Source organism: Lepus europaeus, chromosome 2 (assembly GCF_033115175.1).
Source record: "Lepus europaeus isolate LE1 chromosome 2, mLepTim1.pri, whole genome shotgun sequence".
Lineage (NCBI taxonomy): Eukaryota > Metazoa > Chordata > Mammalia > Lagomorpha > Leporidae > Lepus > Lepus europaeus.
This window is the reverse complement of record NC_084828.1, coordinates 109,309,069-109,325,553: the sequence shown is the minus strand read 5'-3', so window position 1 is coordinate 109,325,553 and position 16,485 is coordinate 109,309,069. Positions and strand designations below refer to the sequence as shown.

The 16,485-nt window shown below is 41.8% G+C and overlaps 1 protein-coding gene across 4 annotated transcripts in view; it reads right to left on the bottom strand.

Annotated features, from left to right (window-relative positions):
• Positions 1-16,485, bottom strand: part of TNIK (TRAF2 and NCK interacting kinase) — a 388,730-nt gene that overhangs the window by 44,603 nt on the left and 327,642 nt on the right. For 3 of the 4 annotated variants that reach the window (XM_062211872.1, XM_062211854.1, XM_062211880.1), the window contains 4 exons: positions 9,461-9,624; positions 7,173-7,270; positions 5,643-5,666; positions 6-190 (listed from right to left, as the gene is read on the bottom strand). In XM_062211872.1, coding sequence (XP_062067856.1) covers positions 6-190; positions 5,643-5,666; positions 7,173-7,270; positions 9,461-9,624 — 471 coding nt within the window. The remainder of the gene's footprint in view (positions 1-5; positions 191-5,642; positions 5,667-7,172; positions 7,271-9,460; positions 9,625-16,485) is intronic. The other variant, XM_062211863.1, reaches the window with a different exon arrangement.

Sequence of the window (16,485 nt, the reverse complement as noted above, 5' to 3'; positions counted from 1 at the left end):
CTTACATCAGTCTGGGTATGTCACTGACAGCCACTGTCCCATCATGGGTCTCGCTCTCTCCATCTTCCTCCTCCTCTTCACTGCTCTCCGACTCCTCACTGGAGGAGGAGTAATCGGTCACCTTCTTCAGTGGGCGGTTTGTTTCTTCAATCCGGAGTTCTCTTAGTTCTTTGGCTAATGCCGTCAGATCCTACAAAAGAAACGCCTGCTCAGCATAGGAGTTGTAGTTGCAACCAAAGCTACATCTCTCAGCAAGTCAGTGCTCCAGCTTAAGCAACAAGAAAAAAGAAGCTCTCTATACAACTGTGACAAACATAGTTACTGCATGGAACGAAGGGAACAATGTTTGTAGCGTGTAGAAGCTAGAAAAGAAAGATGAAATCCATTAAAATTCCGTTCAAAACCCATGGCGAGACTAAGACTGTTGAGTTCTGAATATATATGTGTATGTATGTGTAGGCCTGTTGTGTGCATACACATATATGAAACAGTGGGATCTCATTTTACTTTGGGAAGGTGAAGCTGGTCAGCCTCAGAGTTCATGGGAAAATGCATGGGATTAGGAACTGTTCCCCAGGATTCTGGGGCGCCCGCCCATACCATGGCAATGGCCTCTCCCTTCTTATGATCACTACTGTACCAAAATCTAGGATCAGTTACAGAATAGAGTAATCCCCACGGTTCCAGCTACTACAATGACTCATTGGGTGTGTCATCATTCCCTGGAGAGCAGAGGCACTGAATCAAATGATGGCCCACCCAAAGCCTAGTGCCACTGACAATTACAGCCATAGAGTTGAGTTCATCAAGAGGAACAACAGAGCAAAACAAAATACAAAAAAGAAAAATCAAAGAGTTCTCTTCCAGAATGATAGGAGCTTCATTTTCTTTTGTTTTCAACTCCGGTTCCCAATCAGAAACCCTGGTGCAGAACACTGCAACAAATGTGCAGACCCCCAAAGGAAGAGACAACTTTCCAGTGTCCATGGGGATGATGAAACCTGTAGCCTTATGGATGTGATGAGGCGGCATCTGGTCACCAGGCAGAGTGCAGGCACTGTGCAGAGTCTGACTGCCTCTGATCGCACATGCTTTCAGAGCAATGCAGGGAGAGAGAAGCAGTTCTACGAGAGCACGGCCGCTCTACTTCACATGGGTTAAACTGCCCATGGCACACAGCATGCAAGTGAGGAAAAGGCAATTGGACGTCGGTCTTACCATTTCTCCCTATTTAGGGACCCATGTGGGAATCAGAGCATTCGGTGAGAGACAGGGGATTAGGGAGAAAGAAACTCATTGAAAAATACTAAATCCCAGTTGTCTTAAGGCCATATTCTCTCTTTACTTCAATCCAGAAATGTATTTGTTCAATTTACCTGATGCGGGATCAGCACAATCTAGGCGATCTAGATGAAGTTATATATCTATCTGAATTGGTGAGAAGCAAAACTGATACATGTGTGTAGTGAAATCATAACTGTGATTTTAGTCTACCGTGTTTCTCCACTGCCACCTAGATGCCAGACATTACTATTTTGGTTAAAATTAAGCGAGTTAACACTTCCCGTATTTTATCTGACATTTAGGAAGTTCAAGGTGTTACGTGAAGGGCTCATTTCTTTCTAATTTCATAGAAATCAAAGGGAAAGCAATAGTGACTTTGAAATTTGCCCTGAACTACTTGCACTGAAGCCCTTGGAAAAGGTAATTGTTTGAAAACTCAAACTGTGCACTCTCTACACAAACATACTTTCCAGGACTTTTACACACTGGCACACTTGCTCACACAGATGCCCTCAGTTTCAACAGGTGTTGTCGCCTCACCTGTGCAAGAGAAAATAGAATTGCACTGAAAAGGCTCTATGGTGTTTAAATATAGTGTATACTAGTAAAGAAAGGGAAAACTACCGCATAGTTAGAACACTATGGATTTTTTTTTTTTTTTTGCAATAGTTCAAAATTTGAAAAGCTACTGTCTGGATTTCAGCTTTTGACTTATTTCCTCTTAACAATTGCCAATGCTTATCTTTATCAAATGGAGAAGAAAGTGAAGTGTATGCTGTACTTGAATACTCTCAGAAAATATCACCTAGATATTTGTTAAGGTTATGAAAGGAAAAGGATATTATAATCTTTCAAACCAATAAAATAACAACAAATTATTTTATGACTTCTGTATATTAAGGCCAGGTTAAGTTAAATCAAAGAAAAAAATTAGCATTTAAAATGTTATGTGTCATTAAAAGTTGCATTTTATCATAAATTTAAAGAGAGAATATGGTTTAAAATAGTTTATTTCTATTGTTAATAATTATGTGAGTAAAATATAACATTATTAGCTATGATTTATTTAATTATACATTTTCCTCAGGACTTGGTTTTCCTTATTTTTGACATTTCAAAACTAGAGATTTTTAAAAATCAATTATTTGGAAATATTTAGGTAGCCCCATAGCCCACTGATTTTAAAACAAGTTTCACTTCTGAAAATGACCTACATTTTTCTAAACACTGTATTTAGAAACACTTTAACGTTCTGACCTGCTTTATGATTTTGCTTTCAATTTTTTTGTTTCTGGTGCTATTAAAAAGCTAACTTTCCTGACACATTAGAAATAACTGCAGGTTTCTTTTTAATTGGTAACAGCTTGTAGGGTGAGGTGATGTGAAAATACCAAGGTAACAACAATTAGGAACTCTAAAGTAACACTACCAGTCAGAAAAGCTAATCTTCCATTGCCAACAGCCTGCATGTTTAGTGAAAGTTTTGTTTTGTATTCACTGCCTATGCAAAAACTTATAAAAGCAAAGTTATAAGTAGACATGCTCTAAAACTGACACCATTGGGTTCAGATCCATTTTCATACATTTTATTCTCTGACAATACCAATTTTCTCCATATAATGAGCCTTTGTGCTAATTTATTGCTTGGCTGTCTCAAGCCTGAAGCTGAAAAGTATTAAGAAAAGGGAATAAAAGTGCTATTTAGCATGAAAATATTTGAGAACACATAACTAAAAAGGAAATATGGCAATATAGTAGGGTTTTTTCGACAGAGTAAAATTAAAGATAGTGAAGAGGCTCTTACCCAAAGGCTTCTGTGATCTAACCCAGGTTAGAGCCAACTTGATATAATTTTTCATTCAGCAAAGCTTATGTAACCTGACAGTTATTATGCACACCTTGTCTGAAAACGTGTTTTTTCCTCTTTTTAGAAACAAGATAGTTTATGCAAATTTCCATTCAACTCTTTGAACTATTATTTTGTTTAAAAGTTTTGAGCTGGCCTTTCCTGTATGTGATAACTTACTTCTTGTTAGGAAGCCTACGCTAAGACACTAGGCAGGTCACTTAGCTTCAGTCTCCTCAAGTGAGGAAAGAAGGGATCAGACTGGTTGAGGCCGCTAGTTCCAGCCAGTCTACAGATTTGCGCCAGAACTTTCCAGAGTCCTATGCACTAACAAAACAACAGTGGTAAAGCCAGTGTTTGGTTATATGCATAATCTTCATGTCACGTATTTGACTGTCTAAAGCAAATATTTATTTTCAAAGGCTGTACTAAATAGTCACAAACTATGCTCTATTGTCTCATATTCCTTAGACCACAATGCCAAATTAATGAGCACTCCTTCAGATTTTTATGAAGAATTGAACCATCAAATTAGTATCAACAGGCAACACATTTTCAAAGACATTTTAGGACTTTCGTTGCAACCTCAGGTATCTAAAGGGAAAAGCAGTCTCTGAGAGGGAAGCCATAGTCACGCTTTTGAAAGGAGAAGGTGGGGGGGGGAGGGATTTAAGCTCAAGGTTTCTCAGCCATGGCACTATTGACATTTGGGGCCAGGCAGTTCTTTATCATGGGGAGCTCTCTTGTGCATTATGCATATTTGGTAGCCACTCTCTATGCACAACATACTAGGGGCGCCCCCTGGCACCACTGAGTGTGACAACCTGAACTGTCTCCAGACTTTTCCCAGTGTCCTCTAGGAGAAGGGGAGTAGAGGCATCATTCCAGGTGGAGGACCACTGGGTTTGGTAGAACCAAGCAACCCTGGACTTGCACTGGATTAGATCAGTGATGCTCAAGGGGTAGGGTTATCAGATTCACATGCAGGGCTTCTTACCACCACACGTGGCTCCAGGGATTACAGTGTGCAGCTCACACTCCCCCAACTGCTCATCATGGCTGATGTCTCTGTGGCCCTCTTCCAACTCTGCCCAGTGTGGTAGAGCACACCACAACACACAAAGCAAGTTTTCAAAGGCCAAAATGTCCTAGGTTAACCAGCAATCTGCAAGCCAATTTCTGGTCGGGTGAAATTCCCATTGGATTGTTCACACACAAAACCATATTTATTAGCAGCCAATGTTCTGGCAGAAAGCTGCTGAACATGGTGATAACCCCGGTCCTTGTCACTACGATGAGGGAAAGGAGTGAGCAAGACCACAGCACACAACAGCCAACAAGGTCCCCTCTCCCCTTCCTGTGCCCGACAACCCCACACTAGACATGCATCATCTCACCCATACAATCTATCATTCTTTAACTACGGCAACTTTCTGGATTACTCTGCATGGTGACAGGATCATAATTCTGAAAAAGTGAGGCTCTTTGGTAAAGACCAGATGCACAGACACACGCTTCTCCCGCTTGCCAGCTCCACGCCTCTGACCCCGTCCTCAACAAACAAGACAATCTCTTGGCTTTCTGCAGCCCTTTACACGTCACAAAATGCTTCTGCACACATGACCTGGAGCGAGCCTGAACACTCTAGTGAGCTGGGTAGGGCAGGGTTTTTATCCCCATTGGACAGTTCAGGAAAGTCTGGCCCAGAGAGGTTAGAAACTTGTCCCAGTCAGTTGTCTACCGGGGGATCTCAATGCAGATTTCTCATCACAACGCCATGCCTTTTCTGTGTAAACTCACCAAACAGTGCTCAGCAGAATGAAAAGCCTTAAAGCCATAACAGTATTCTCAGATTCCATGCATCTTGAGTGCTGTGCAAGGCCTAGCTCTTAAAAAAAATCTACTCTGCAGTATGGTGTTCATGCAGGCCTGACAAACAACAGTAAGGCAATCAGGCTTCTTAATGATCTACCTGCGACTGACAAAGCCATATATTTTTCTAATGAAAAAATGTCTCAACAGATAAGGAGAGAGTCATTTCACTCACCAAGATTCATTAACTAACGTTAATGTTGCTGTTGATGGTGTTGTTAATGTCCCATAAGATTAATTTAACAATACTCAGTCACTTTTTGTTCAAAATCACACCCTAGAAATTTGCAGTGTCCTAGGACTGACGTCTCTTTGTTAATGAAACTGCAGAGAGCTATCCCCTAGCAAGGCTGTCAGGCACAAGTTGCTATGGGAAGATACTGAATAGAGACATGGGCCCATTAACAAGGCCTTGACACTTGTTACTAACCAACTGGACATTGGAAAAGTGACAGCTTGAAAGAAAGGCTTCACATGGGTAGGTCTGAGGGTAGCTTCCATTGGAGGGGCACTCGCCCAGCAGGTCTGCCTGTGACTTCACATCTGTGATCCCATTAGCCACCTTTCTGAATGTCAAAATCAAGAAACTGGTTAACATTTACATCTTATGAAAATACAATCAAGAAGAGAAAATACTAACCTCATCTATAGCTTTCTTATAGCTCTGAGATAAGAAGAACCCAATCCAGAAGAATCCATAGAAGGGGAGAAAGCCAGAAGAAAGGCAAGGCAGCAAGTTAGATACATTGGAATCATTTCCCAAAACAGCTGATAATACAAAAGAGCAAAGAAAACACCAGCCGGGAACTGTGCGAGTTCCCCTGGTTATTACTTTCAGTGTAGTTCTTCACTTTTAGGTGAAAAAACAGAGTAAACCAGACAGACTCCACATTCATTCTGTAGAAAAGATTCTCAGCATATTTTTAAAAAGTTGATAGGAACTCATTCTAAATTATTTTCCAACTTTCAAATTGCAGCCTCTGTGCTTTTATTTCATTCTTTAAGATGTCTTAGTCTATCAGGTCACAGTAGTGAAGCTGTATTTAATTTTAAATTGCACCATGCTTATCAATTTTTATCCAGAAAATAGGCCTAGCGGCATGAAAAGTAATAAAAAAAAAACTGTAATAGTAACAAACATGGAAAATAATATGGGGAAAAAGCACAGTAGAACAGTAAATAAATCATAGAAAGTGTCCAAGTCTCCTTAACTTTTAGTTTCAACATCTTTTTGCCAAAGTTGTTGCATAGAAATTATAGAATGATATGAGTTATTATTCCTCCTGTTTCATTTTCTAAAGACATGCTAACATTAAGCGCAACATGTAAGGGCACAGGATGCACTCCAAGATTGGTTCATTTCTTTGCTGATCAGGTATTGAAGTAGACAGGCATACAGGTTAAAATTGATTAGGTTTGTGAGCTGGAAGACCACGCCTTCACGACACCCCTGTGTGACCTCCTGGTCCTACCTGGCCACACCTGAGTGCCCACCAGCCAATCAGGTTAATTAGCCACTCCCCTTTGAGAGTGGATTAAAATCCTGGGACAGGGTGTGTCCTGCCCTTTTTTTTCCTTCCTCCCTCACCCTGGCCTATTGCCAGCAGGGTGCTGGCTGTAGCCCTGTGCCTCCTGGGCAGGTGGTTTCCTGGCCTACCCGCCCTAGGCTTCTGGGCCTAGCTGCTCTTCCACGTGGCTGGTTCCTGGTACTCAGTATGAACCTAGATCTACCTCTCTCCTAGAGATAAAGCCCTCACTCTCCTATGCATCTTTTGCACTAAATAAAAGCTTAAAATGTACCCTGCTGCCTCGTTCATTAATGCCGGTATTCAGAATTCTTCTCTGAATATTAGGCGAGAACCCACATGGGCTTAATATTGGGGATTTATTAATAAGCATATGGTGATATCGTATGGCATCCAAATTCCAGTAACATATGTGGCACCTCAGATGGGACTTCTGGGGAAGTTTAAGGAGCCACATTTCATATATTATTTTAAGGGGTCAAATTCCGATATCAGTATGATTGCCTGTTTGGTGCTCAGGACTTCATTCTTTTCAATAATCTCAACAGTTTTGGTTTATACTCCTGAGTGTATCCTGACTGCTGTAACCTGTGTGTTCTGTGGTAAATTAGTCAAGGTAAAAATTCAGAGAGAAAAGCACTCACAGCTGGTCGACCAGGCCGGGTAATGTCCCTAGATTCTTCTGGTTTCACCTTGGCAGGCTCATGTGGGAGCACAGGTGATCCTTCTGACTTGCTGTTGGCTGGAGGAACAAACAGAGGGTCAAGAAAGATATGACCTCAAAAAGTAATGACTCATAATCTGGATGAGTCATCTGGGATTGAGTCACCTCTTTAGAGTTGTTCAGTGGACACATCACTCACTCCGGCAATTCCTCAGGTACATTCATGGCAAAAAAAATAATAATAATAAATGTTTGGGCAAGCGCAGTTAGGCTTCTAACCTGGAACTTACTAGTAATCAGAAACACTACAGCAAGTACCATTTGTTGGGCATGCACAGTGCTAAATGCATTCTATGTTAATTATCTCACTTGATCCTCTGTTCCAACCCAAAGGGGTGGTGCTAGTTTTTGATTTTACTGTTAGCACAGATTTTTTTTTTTTCATTTTCAATTCTCTTTATATACAGAAGATCAGTTTAGTATATATTAGGTAAAGATTTCAACAGTTTGCCCCATATAGCAACACAAAGTGAAAAAACTACCGTTGGAGTACTAGTTATAGCATTAAATAACAGTGTACAGCACATTAAAGACAGAGATCCTACATAATATTTTTTAAAAATTAATTAATTTTCTATGCCATTTCCAATTTAACACCAGGTTAGCACAGATTTATTAAGATGACACCACTGGCCAGAGGTGATGCTGAAATCAGGGAGAGCTGGGATTCTGACTAAATTCTGCAAGTCCCGTTCTTAATCCATGTGCGAGCCCAAACTCTCAGTGTAGTTTCTTGACGTGGCTGCTGCTTTGACTAGTTACCCAGCAGAACAGATTATTCTGATGAACTTTTATGGAAAAAAGAAATAAAGGAAACCTATTTTATTTGGTAGAGTAGTTTTTAAGTCGGAGTGAGAAGTGGTCTGGCCCCCTTTAAGGTAGAAAGAATGATGTGGGGGCTGGGAGGAGGGTGTGCCTTGGGGGGGAAGGGCCCTAGACCAGACTTCTAGAGCAAAGGAGTGAGCAAGCAGCTCTTAGGGTGATGAGCGTGCAGGGAGTGAAGATCAAATCTACAGCAGGAGATCTGTTTTAACCCAGAAGCGCTAGGGGCCAAAGGAAAGAATATAAGAATTAATCCTGAATGAGGGAATACAACTGCTATGTGTAAATTTGGTTTTCTTTGATATTTTCTGTAACTAAATATATGATTAGAAAGAAAGGCAGGGGCAAAACATTTTCTAAATTAAATTTATATTTGGATCCTGGCAATAAAGACTTCTGTAGCTCTGGGAGTCGCCCTCGACCAGAGAAGGCAGCAAGTAGGGCAGCCCAAGGCCAATCCACATCCCTAGAGACATGGACACCCCAGGTTATACACCTAGTTTTTCAAAATACACATATGGGGCCTGTACTCCTTTAAAAACTTAAAGGGATATATGTTGGACGATAAACTGTGGTTGTGTCTACTGAAGAGGCTCAGAAAAAGAGAGCTGGTAATTTTCATCAGACAGAGTAATTCACAAGTGTCATTAATGTTCATCAAATTGCACTCAATAGTACTGGTCTTTATCACTTGGAAGCAGAATTACCTTCTGAAGAAGCGGATTCAAAAAGAGAATTTTGATTAGCTAGAAACAATGTATTATTATGCTCATAATAATTTGGACAATACTGCTTTTCCTAGGCTTCTTCATTAATGAAAACTAAACAATGGCAAATGATTTGAACTAGATATTTTAGAGATGCTAATTTTTACCTATCTAATAGGAATAACCAGAAGAGTTAAATGTATCTGTTCAAGTCAGAGATTTTATTTCTTTCCTCAAATACATTTGTTCTATTTCAGTCTTCATGGAATTTTGAGAAATACCTACTAATATGAACCATATTCAGGATGCCAGATGGGACTTTGGGACATTGGAGTAGGACACTCGGGGAGTACATGAAATTGTGAAGACAGGCCATCAAATGGACATGGAAGTTCACCCACGTTACGTGACCGTATTCACAAGTAAGACCACTCTTGCTGACATCTCCAGAAGGCACTGTTCCCTGAGATTAAAAAGGACTTTGTCCACACTCAGATGTCACACACAATTAGGGATGGTTGTCCACTCTTGGGAGGAGGCAGAAGCTAAGAGCAGCCATGGGGTTCTGCAGTGTCCCACAGGGGTGGCCATGCCAGGATGAGAGTCAAGAAGTAACCTGTTCCCCTGTCCATGGGCCTCCTCCCCAGGAGATGTTAGGGAAGGTGACACGGCGCTTTACCTCGAACTCTGGTACGTTCACTGGACCCAGCTTGTGACCCGGGCTGGGAGCCTCCTTGCGAGCTGGGCTGGGAGCTGGGGGTGCTGGAGCTGGAGGAGCTGCCACTGCTGGTCCTGTGAAGGGGACTCTCCAGGACAGGCTCAGTTCTCCGGAGATCCGGGTTGCTGTGTGGACAGCAGACATATCGATTATTCTCACAACCTGCTCATTTGCACCTCACCTGTCTGGGAAGGGGTTCGTATCCAAAACACACAAGGGGTTCAAACGAGTCCATATAGCAAGAAAACACATAGCCTCACTTAACACATGGGCAAATGACCCAAATAGACTTTTTTCAAAAGGCATACAGTCAGTAGGTGTGTGAAAAACTGATCATTGTCAGTAATCAGACATCCAAATTAAAATGCCAATGAGGAGTCATCACATTACAGCTGTCAAGAAAGATGAAACATGGTGAGAATGTAGGTTTGCAGAGTGAGAATGCAAGTTTGTACAATGATGGTGGAAAGCAGTGTAGAGATTCTTCAAAACATTAAAAGTAGAATTACTATTCAACAGTCCTACCTCTGGATAAAAAAAAACAAAGAAACTGAAATCAGTTTGAAGTGATACCTGCATTCATTACAGCATAATTCACAATTGCCAAGATACAGTCAACCCAGGTGTCCATCAATACATGAATGAATAAAGAAAACGTCACTCAACTTTTCAAACAAATCTTAAAAAAAATTAGTGTGGGCTGAAAAACCTAAAAAAGTATAAGCAACATTCTGAAAAATTCTATAAAGTACCTCCTTCTAATCTAAATTTATAACTCATTTTCATTTTCACTATATTTATATGATGCTGAGCACTGATAATTTTGCGAGACTGGAAACTCAAAGCTCTTGCTTAAATCTATTGCTCAGGGGATGCAACACATCCCTTCACAACTCCACCACATTCCCAAACTCTTCAGTTCTCTAAAGAGAATTTCACATTCTTGTTCGCAGAGTCACCATGGTGTTAGGAAATTCACAGAGAAGTGTAATTGTATGCTTTAGTTCTTGTTCTGTCCACTGTAGGAACATCCCAAGTGTGTACCAGGCACAGATAGATTTGAAAATAAGATGGCTCCTGCCCTGAGATACTTAACAGTAATTTAGTCCATCACAACTTCACCAGAAAATGGCATCCTTATAAAGCAGCAACTAAACAAAATGACTTCTTCCAACATACAAGTTTCATGCTTTGTGGTAATAGATTGGCCAAAAAAGTTTGATTTGGTATAGATGGCTAGTAACCCTGGAAAACATCAGTGGACAACTATAAAAATAAATATGTTCTCATAATTTATTTTTTGTCCTATAAATGTAGGACTTATATTTATCTTTGCAGGTTTTATGGCAAAGGGGTTACTAAGTCAACCTAATAGTAACATCAATTGCAGAGTAACTAACTATTGGTAAACTTAAATAAAACTTCAAAAATTCTGGCTATTGTAGTGGCCACTCCTTTGTGTCTCAAATATTTTTGTGAAAATTGTTTGCATCTAGTTGATTGAAATGATTAGGATCCATATTGGAAATACCCTTAATTTGAAAATGCTGCAAATGATGAATGTGTGGTATTTCTGAAACATTAACATTTCTATTTTTCAGAAAGACATACTCCCATCTCCTTTAAATCATAAATAATGAATTTCCCCACTGCCCACCTCTTATTTAACAGTAGTGATCAAGAATTATGCATAATAAATTCCAAAGAATTTCTAAGAAATGGATTGCTAACCAGCTGTGTGGGAGATTAAGAGTGATGGGCATATTGCTGTTTCTTCGTGTTGCTCTTCCTATGGTGGAATGGCAATGCAGTGTTCTTTGTATTAAAATGAAAAGGTCTCTTGCGAGTAGGGTGGCTGGTGATAGATGTTCTGAGGTGTTTTCTTCTGGGGGGTGATGGGTGGCAGCAGAATCTAGCTCTTTGCTCTAATGCAGCACTCCTTTGATGATTTGACTCAAACCTCTCTTTTTTTTTTTTTTTTTTTTGACAGGCAGAGTGGATAGTGAGAGAGAGAAACAGAGGGAAAGGTCTTCCTTTTTGCTGTTGGTTCACCCTCCAATGGCCGCCGCGGCCAGCTCATCTCGCTGATCCGAAGTCAGGAGCCAGGTGCTTCTCCTGGTCTCCCATGCGGGTGCAGGGCCCAAGCACTTGGGCCATCCTCCACTGCACTCCCGGGCCATAGCAGGGAGCTGGCCTGGAAGAGGGGCAACCGGGATAGAATCCGGCGCCCCAACCGGGACTAGAACCCAGTGTGCCGGCGCCACAAGGCGGAGGATTAGCCTGTTAAGGCACGGTGCCGGCCTGACTCAAACCTTTCTAATAAGCCCCTTGCTTGTGAGACTGGCTGGACCAAGATGAGTGACGGGGCACAAAGCAGGCAGTCGTGTTACAACACAAACGCAGAGCTAAGAGAAGTGCTGTAGACACAGCAGTGAAGTGGTGGCCTCTGTGTTGTGTGAAAGTGATTGCAATATTTTCGGGGTTTAGGGAACGTTCACACATACTGGACGTGCCAAGGACATGTTAGGAGGAAGACAGGATTTGACAGGGCCGCAGAGCAGCAAGGCTGGGACAGAGGACTGAGGTTTGCCTTGTGCACATGGATGTGGACAGGACACCGGCAAGATAGAGACCCAAGGGTATCAGGAAGCACTGAGACTGGGCGCTCAGAAGCAAAGGTCTGGATGTGGAGCCACGGCCTTAAAACCTGGCTCCGGATGCGGACCTCCCTTGCCAGGCTGAGCAATGACTGGCCCAGTGTGAGGCAGGGAGCCCCAGACAGCAGGATGAGGAGGCCTGGGCTGGGCTTGTCCTAGCATAAAAGAGAAGCAGAGGCCTTGGCTGGGATGAGCACAGGGCTCTGACTGGGCTCAGAGCCTCCTGTGTGAAGCTAATTGGGTCTCAAGGGCATTAAATGCCTGACCCCGGCCTCATTAGCACAAGTCCTCCCCACTGGAGCTAACCAGCACGGCTGCTGATCTTAATACATTGCTATTTTTGCTGCTGGAGACTGAAGAAGTGCTTACATTTCTCTGTAGCCACTCAGAGGAACAGTGAAAACTTTATAATGTCTTTTCTAGATTATTATTGATAAAATATGAGTATTTCGAGAAAATTTCCTATTGTTCACATTTTTCTCTTATTATATCTGCATGGTCTGGCCTTGGACCAAAGGGGTCTGAGAAATGCTTTTAAAGAGGGTCAACTTCAGAAGGATTCCATTAAATGATAGATTTCCCTTGCTCACATATTAACTGAACCTACTCAGATCCAAATGTGTAAAGCTTGGAAACATCCAAATAGATTTCCATAAATGCTAACTTTTAATTCAGACAACTACCATCAAGCAGCAAGCCTGTTTGGTCTGTAAAACATGCAGTAAAGTAAAAACGGGGCCATTATTCCATCAACTTGAATCACATGAAAAGTCAAAAGGGAAAATTAGGATTACAAAGTGATTTTGTGGCTCAAATACTTGGGCCAAGTCTATAATTAACTGGGTGACTGCCAAAACTCACTTTACTTTGTTCCTGACGACACAAGCCAATAAGAGCAAACGAGCCATAGAAGATAGGTTTGTATTTAAGTCCCTGAGTTTTGACTGGGTGTTTCTGGCTTCATTTAAATCTTTCCATATTTCAGATGTACTTGTTTGATCACGGTTTAATTTGCTTTAAAAGCACACACGAATCATAGTTAAATATGAAAGTGCTTGGGATTTCAAAGAAATGGCTTACAATGATCTAATCAAATCTTTTTTAAGCTCAACTGATCACCCTGAATGCATAAGGCCTCTGGGAGTGAAAACAACAGGTGAGAAGTCCCCATTGATTCTACAGCCTGTGCAATGCCCAGCTGTATATGCACAGAAGGGCAGGCAGGCAGCCACTGCCAGGGCTCACGGTGACCGTGTTATCATCCGGACTTTAGCCATCTAGGAAGGGAGCCAGACAAAGCATGTGATGACGTGAGTTCCATCTACGGTGGGGAGATGTTTCAGAGGTGTGTCCTGCAGCACGCTGACTTTTGAAGGGTGGCGCATATCGCTGGATTAGGAGCAATAATCTTAATCTTCACAGACTCACTACGCCGCACGGTCAAAAAGCTGGAAACAAAAGGGTGCCATGTCCCTCAAGGAACGGAGGGCCCCTCTCCCTTGGGAAAACACCACACCAATGCACACTAAACAGACTAGCAAGGAATGGTGCTGAGAAGTGCAGACTTCGGTACAAGTCTACCAGTGTGCAAATCTCAACTCTACCACTTAACTAAATTTGTCACCTTGGCCAACTTGCTTACCTTCTGTTTCCCTTAATTTCTCCAGCTATGAAACGGGAATGAGTATAGTCACCACCTCACAGAGTGCTTATGGCTTAAATTAGTTAATATTTGCAATGCACTTAGAACAGTATGCCACTCCAGAACTATTTACTAAACAAATAAGTCAGTAAGAAATTGCCTGAGCCCGGCAGAAGGCAGGGCACTGCAGGGGTGGCTCTGTAACACGTTCCTGACCAGCTGATGCTGCACAGCTGTGCACGCTCAATGCTGCATGTACTTACAAACAACGGCGATGCGGCTCTTCTTGGTTTGGTGTGGTGTGTGTAGACAGGAGAGGAACTTAACAAGGAGTTTTGTTGGGGAAAAGGATAAGTATTCACACCAGCAAAGCTTTGCTTTTTTCCTCATGTTACAGGAACATGCTTGCATGCCACACATTTGACCTGCAGTCTTCTAAAGAGATTATTCATTTAAATAATGTTTCCCAAACTCTCAAAAAAAAAAAAAAGAAATCATACATTCTGCATTTATCTAACATTTTGAGTACTAAATGCAAGAAAGAAAAACTGAGTTTTTTATCCACTAGGCTCTGAATCTTTTTTTTTTTATTATTGACTTAGCACAACAATGATTTATTTTCCACATATAATGCACATAGCTGGAACTGCTCTTCTTGATAGTTCTCAAAGTAGTGAGTTGGGTACCCAAATTCCTTCCATGTTGACATGCTATTATCTTAAATTTGGGATCCCTCATGTGCCACAGAAGGGGAAAAGAGGCTCTACCTTAATTGATATATTCTCCCAAAAGTAAAATAGTGAGACAGGAAAAATAATTTTGCCCCTGATGACTCCTTTAGCCCTAAGGACTAGCAGGTCCAGTATGACTCATGGGCCCTGGAGTCGGGCAGCCTGGGTTGCAGTCACTGGCTCCCAGTCACAGGCAGTTCTGCATTTAGTGGGCCCTTCATGTTTATCTGCTGACTTTAGCAAATGAATTAAAAATAATGTAACTTCCTGAATCTGTCCTTTATTAGTTATGTAATTTTGTTTGCAATCCATTCCGACTTTGTTAATTTTCTAGACGCCCTTGAGAACTATTTCAAAGAAAAGGAGGAAAGAAAGAGAACATTGACCAAGTACAGGAAGTATAGCCCAGAAGCATGGTGAAGTGTGACTTATTTAAAAGCAGCCTTTTTCTTAAGAGCTTTATGAATGGGTGCTTGTCTGACAAATGGCACAAAAAGAACGATGAGGCTTCACAAGAACCAGAAGAGCAGGAGAGGCTGTGCATCACAGTGATGGCCCCTAGCCAATTCGCATCGCGTAGTGCCCATGCCCCTGCATAGCTCCTTTCCACATGGACTCAGGGGTTGGGCATTTGACTTGCAGTGGCCATGGGACATGGTTTCCTCTTAAAATGCTTTTCTGACATCACCAAAGGAGAAGGAAGCCCCGCATGAAAGACCCTGTGGATGGGACAAGAGGTACAGTGGACCCAGCAGCTACACGAGCAAACCCCGGCAAGATCAGCAGATGGACTTCTTAGCTGCCTCCCAGAATCCTGAAATGCAAGAAGCAGTTATATTTCAGGCCACTAAGTACTGGGTGGGCTACTTAGGTGAACAAAAGCTACCCTTATCACAGGAAATAAACTAGATCTTGAGGCTTTAAACACTGCAATCCAATTAGAGCTGTAAACTCTGATTTATGACTTAAGTGTGGGTCACACCAGACAAGAAGCAGGGCGTGCTGAAGGAGTGCTCCGCCTACAAGATGGGGATTCTCTGTAACGAAATAATTAAGATCTTTTCGCTCACTTCTCTACCGCTGAAGTAGAAAAATGTTAGCCATCTCCCACAAAGTCTGTGTTCTTTGGACAAGGTATGATATTTAAATAGTTCTAAGGGGCTCATACTTTGTAAGCCACTGACCATCAAATACCAATTATTTTAGGCTTCAATGCCATTAAAATAGCACTTAAGAAGGAACAAAAAGCTGCTTTTTGTCTGACTGCATAATGGTAGCTCTTTCTTTTTTGGTTGACAGGAAAAAAAAGTAAGTTTGAAATAATGCTTGATCTAAAGCCACTAAAATACTGAGCAAGTGATCCAATGAACAGAGCCCTGAGGGCAGGGTTCAAAGGGGCAAGAAGCACTGATAATTGGGGACTTACTGCTGCCTAAGAGGGGGACTGCTAAAGTTCAGGAAATCCGATGCTGTCCTTCCTCTGGCTGCCTGGTCACAGCACGTTCCAGGCCTAGAACAGCTTAGCAACACCAGCTCAGTGTGCGTGTGACGAGTCTTTGGGGAAAAATGGCTTATTCAGAGCCTCCTGCCATTGGTAGTTCCATTCGGAATGGACCAGCATCTTTGCCCTAAAGGAACTCGTGTTCTTAGTATAGTTGCATATTATTTATGGACTGACCTCTTCCCAAGACTTTTCATGTCAAAAGGAAAATGAAAGCTTTATGATCCAAAGCATTCCACATTTTAAAGAGATGTACAAATAATCATAAGCTTCATTTGCAGTCTTTCTTGCACTAGAAAGGGGGGTCCTTGTCCTATTATGAACACAATGAAGGAAAAGAAAACAGCCTGCCCAAGCTCATCCTTTTTATAGCTTCAGCAGAGGCCATTTGCTATTTCTGCTAATCCTAAAACGGGATGTATTCATCATGAAAAATCTGAGGGAAGCTTGATGAA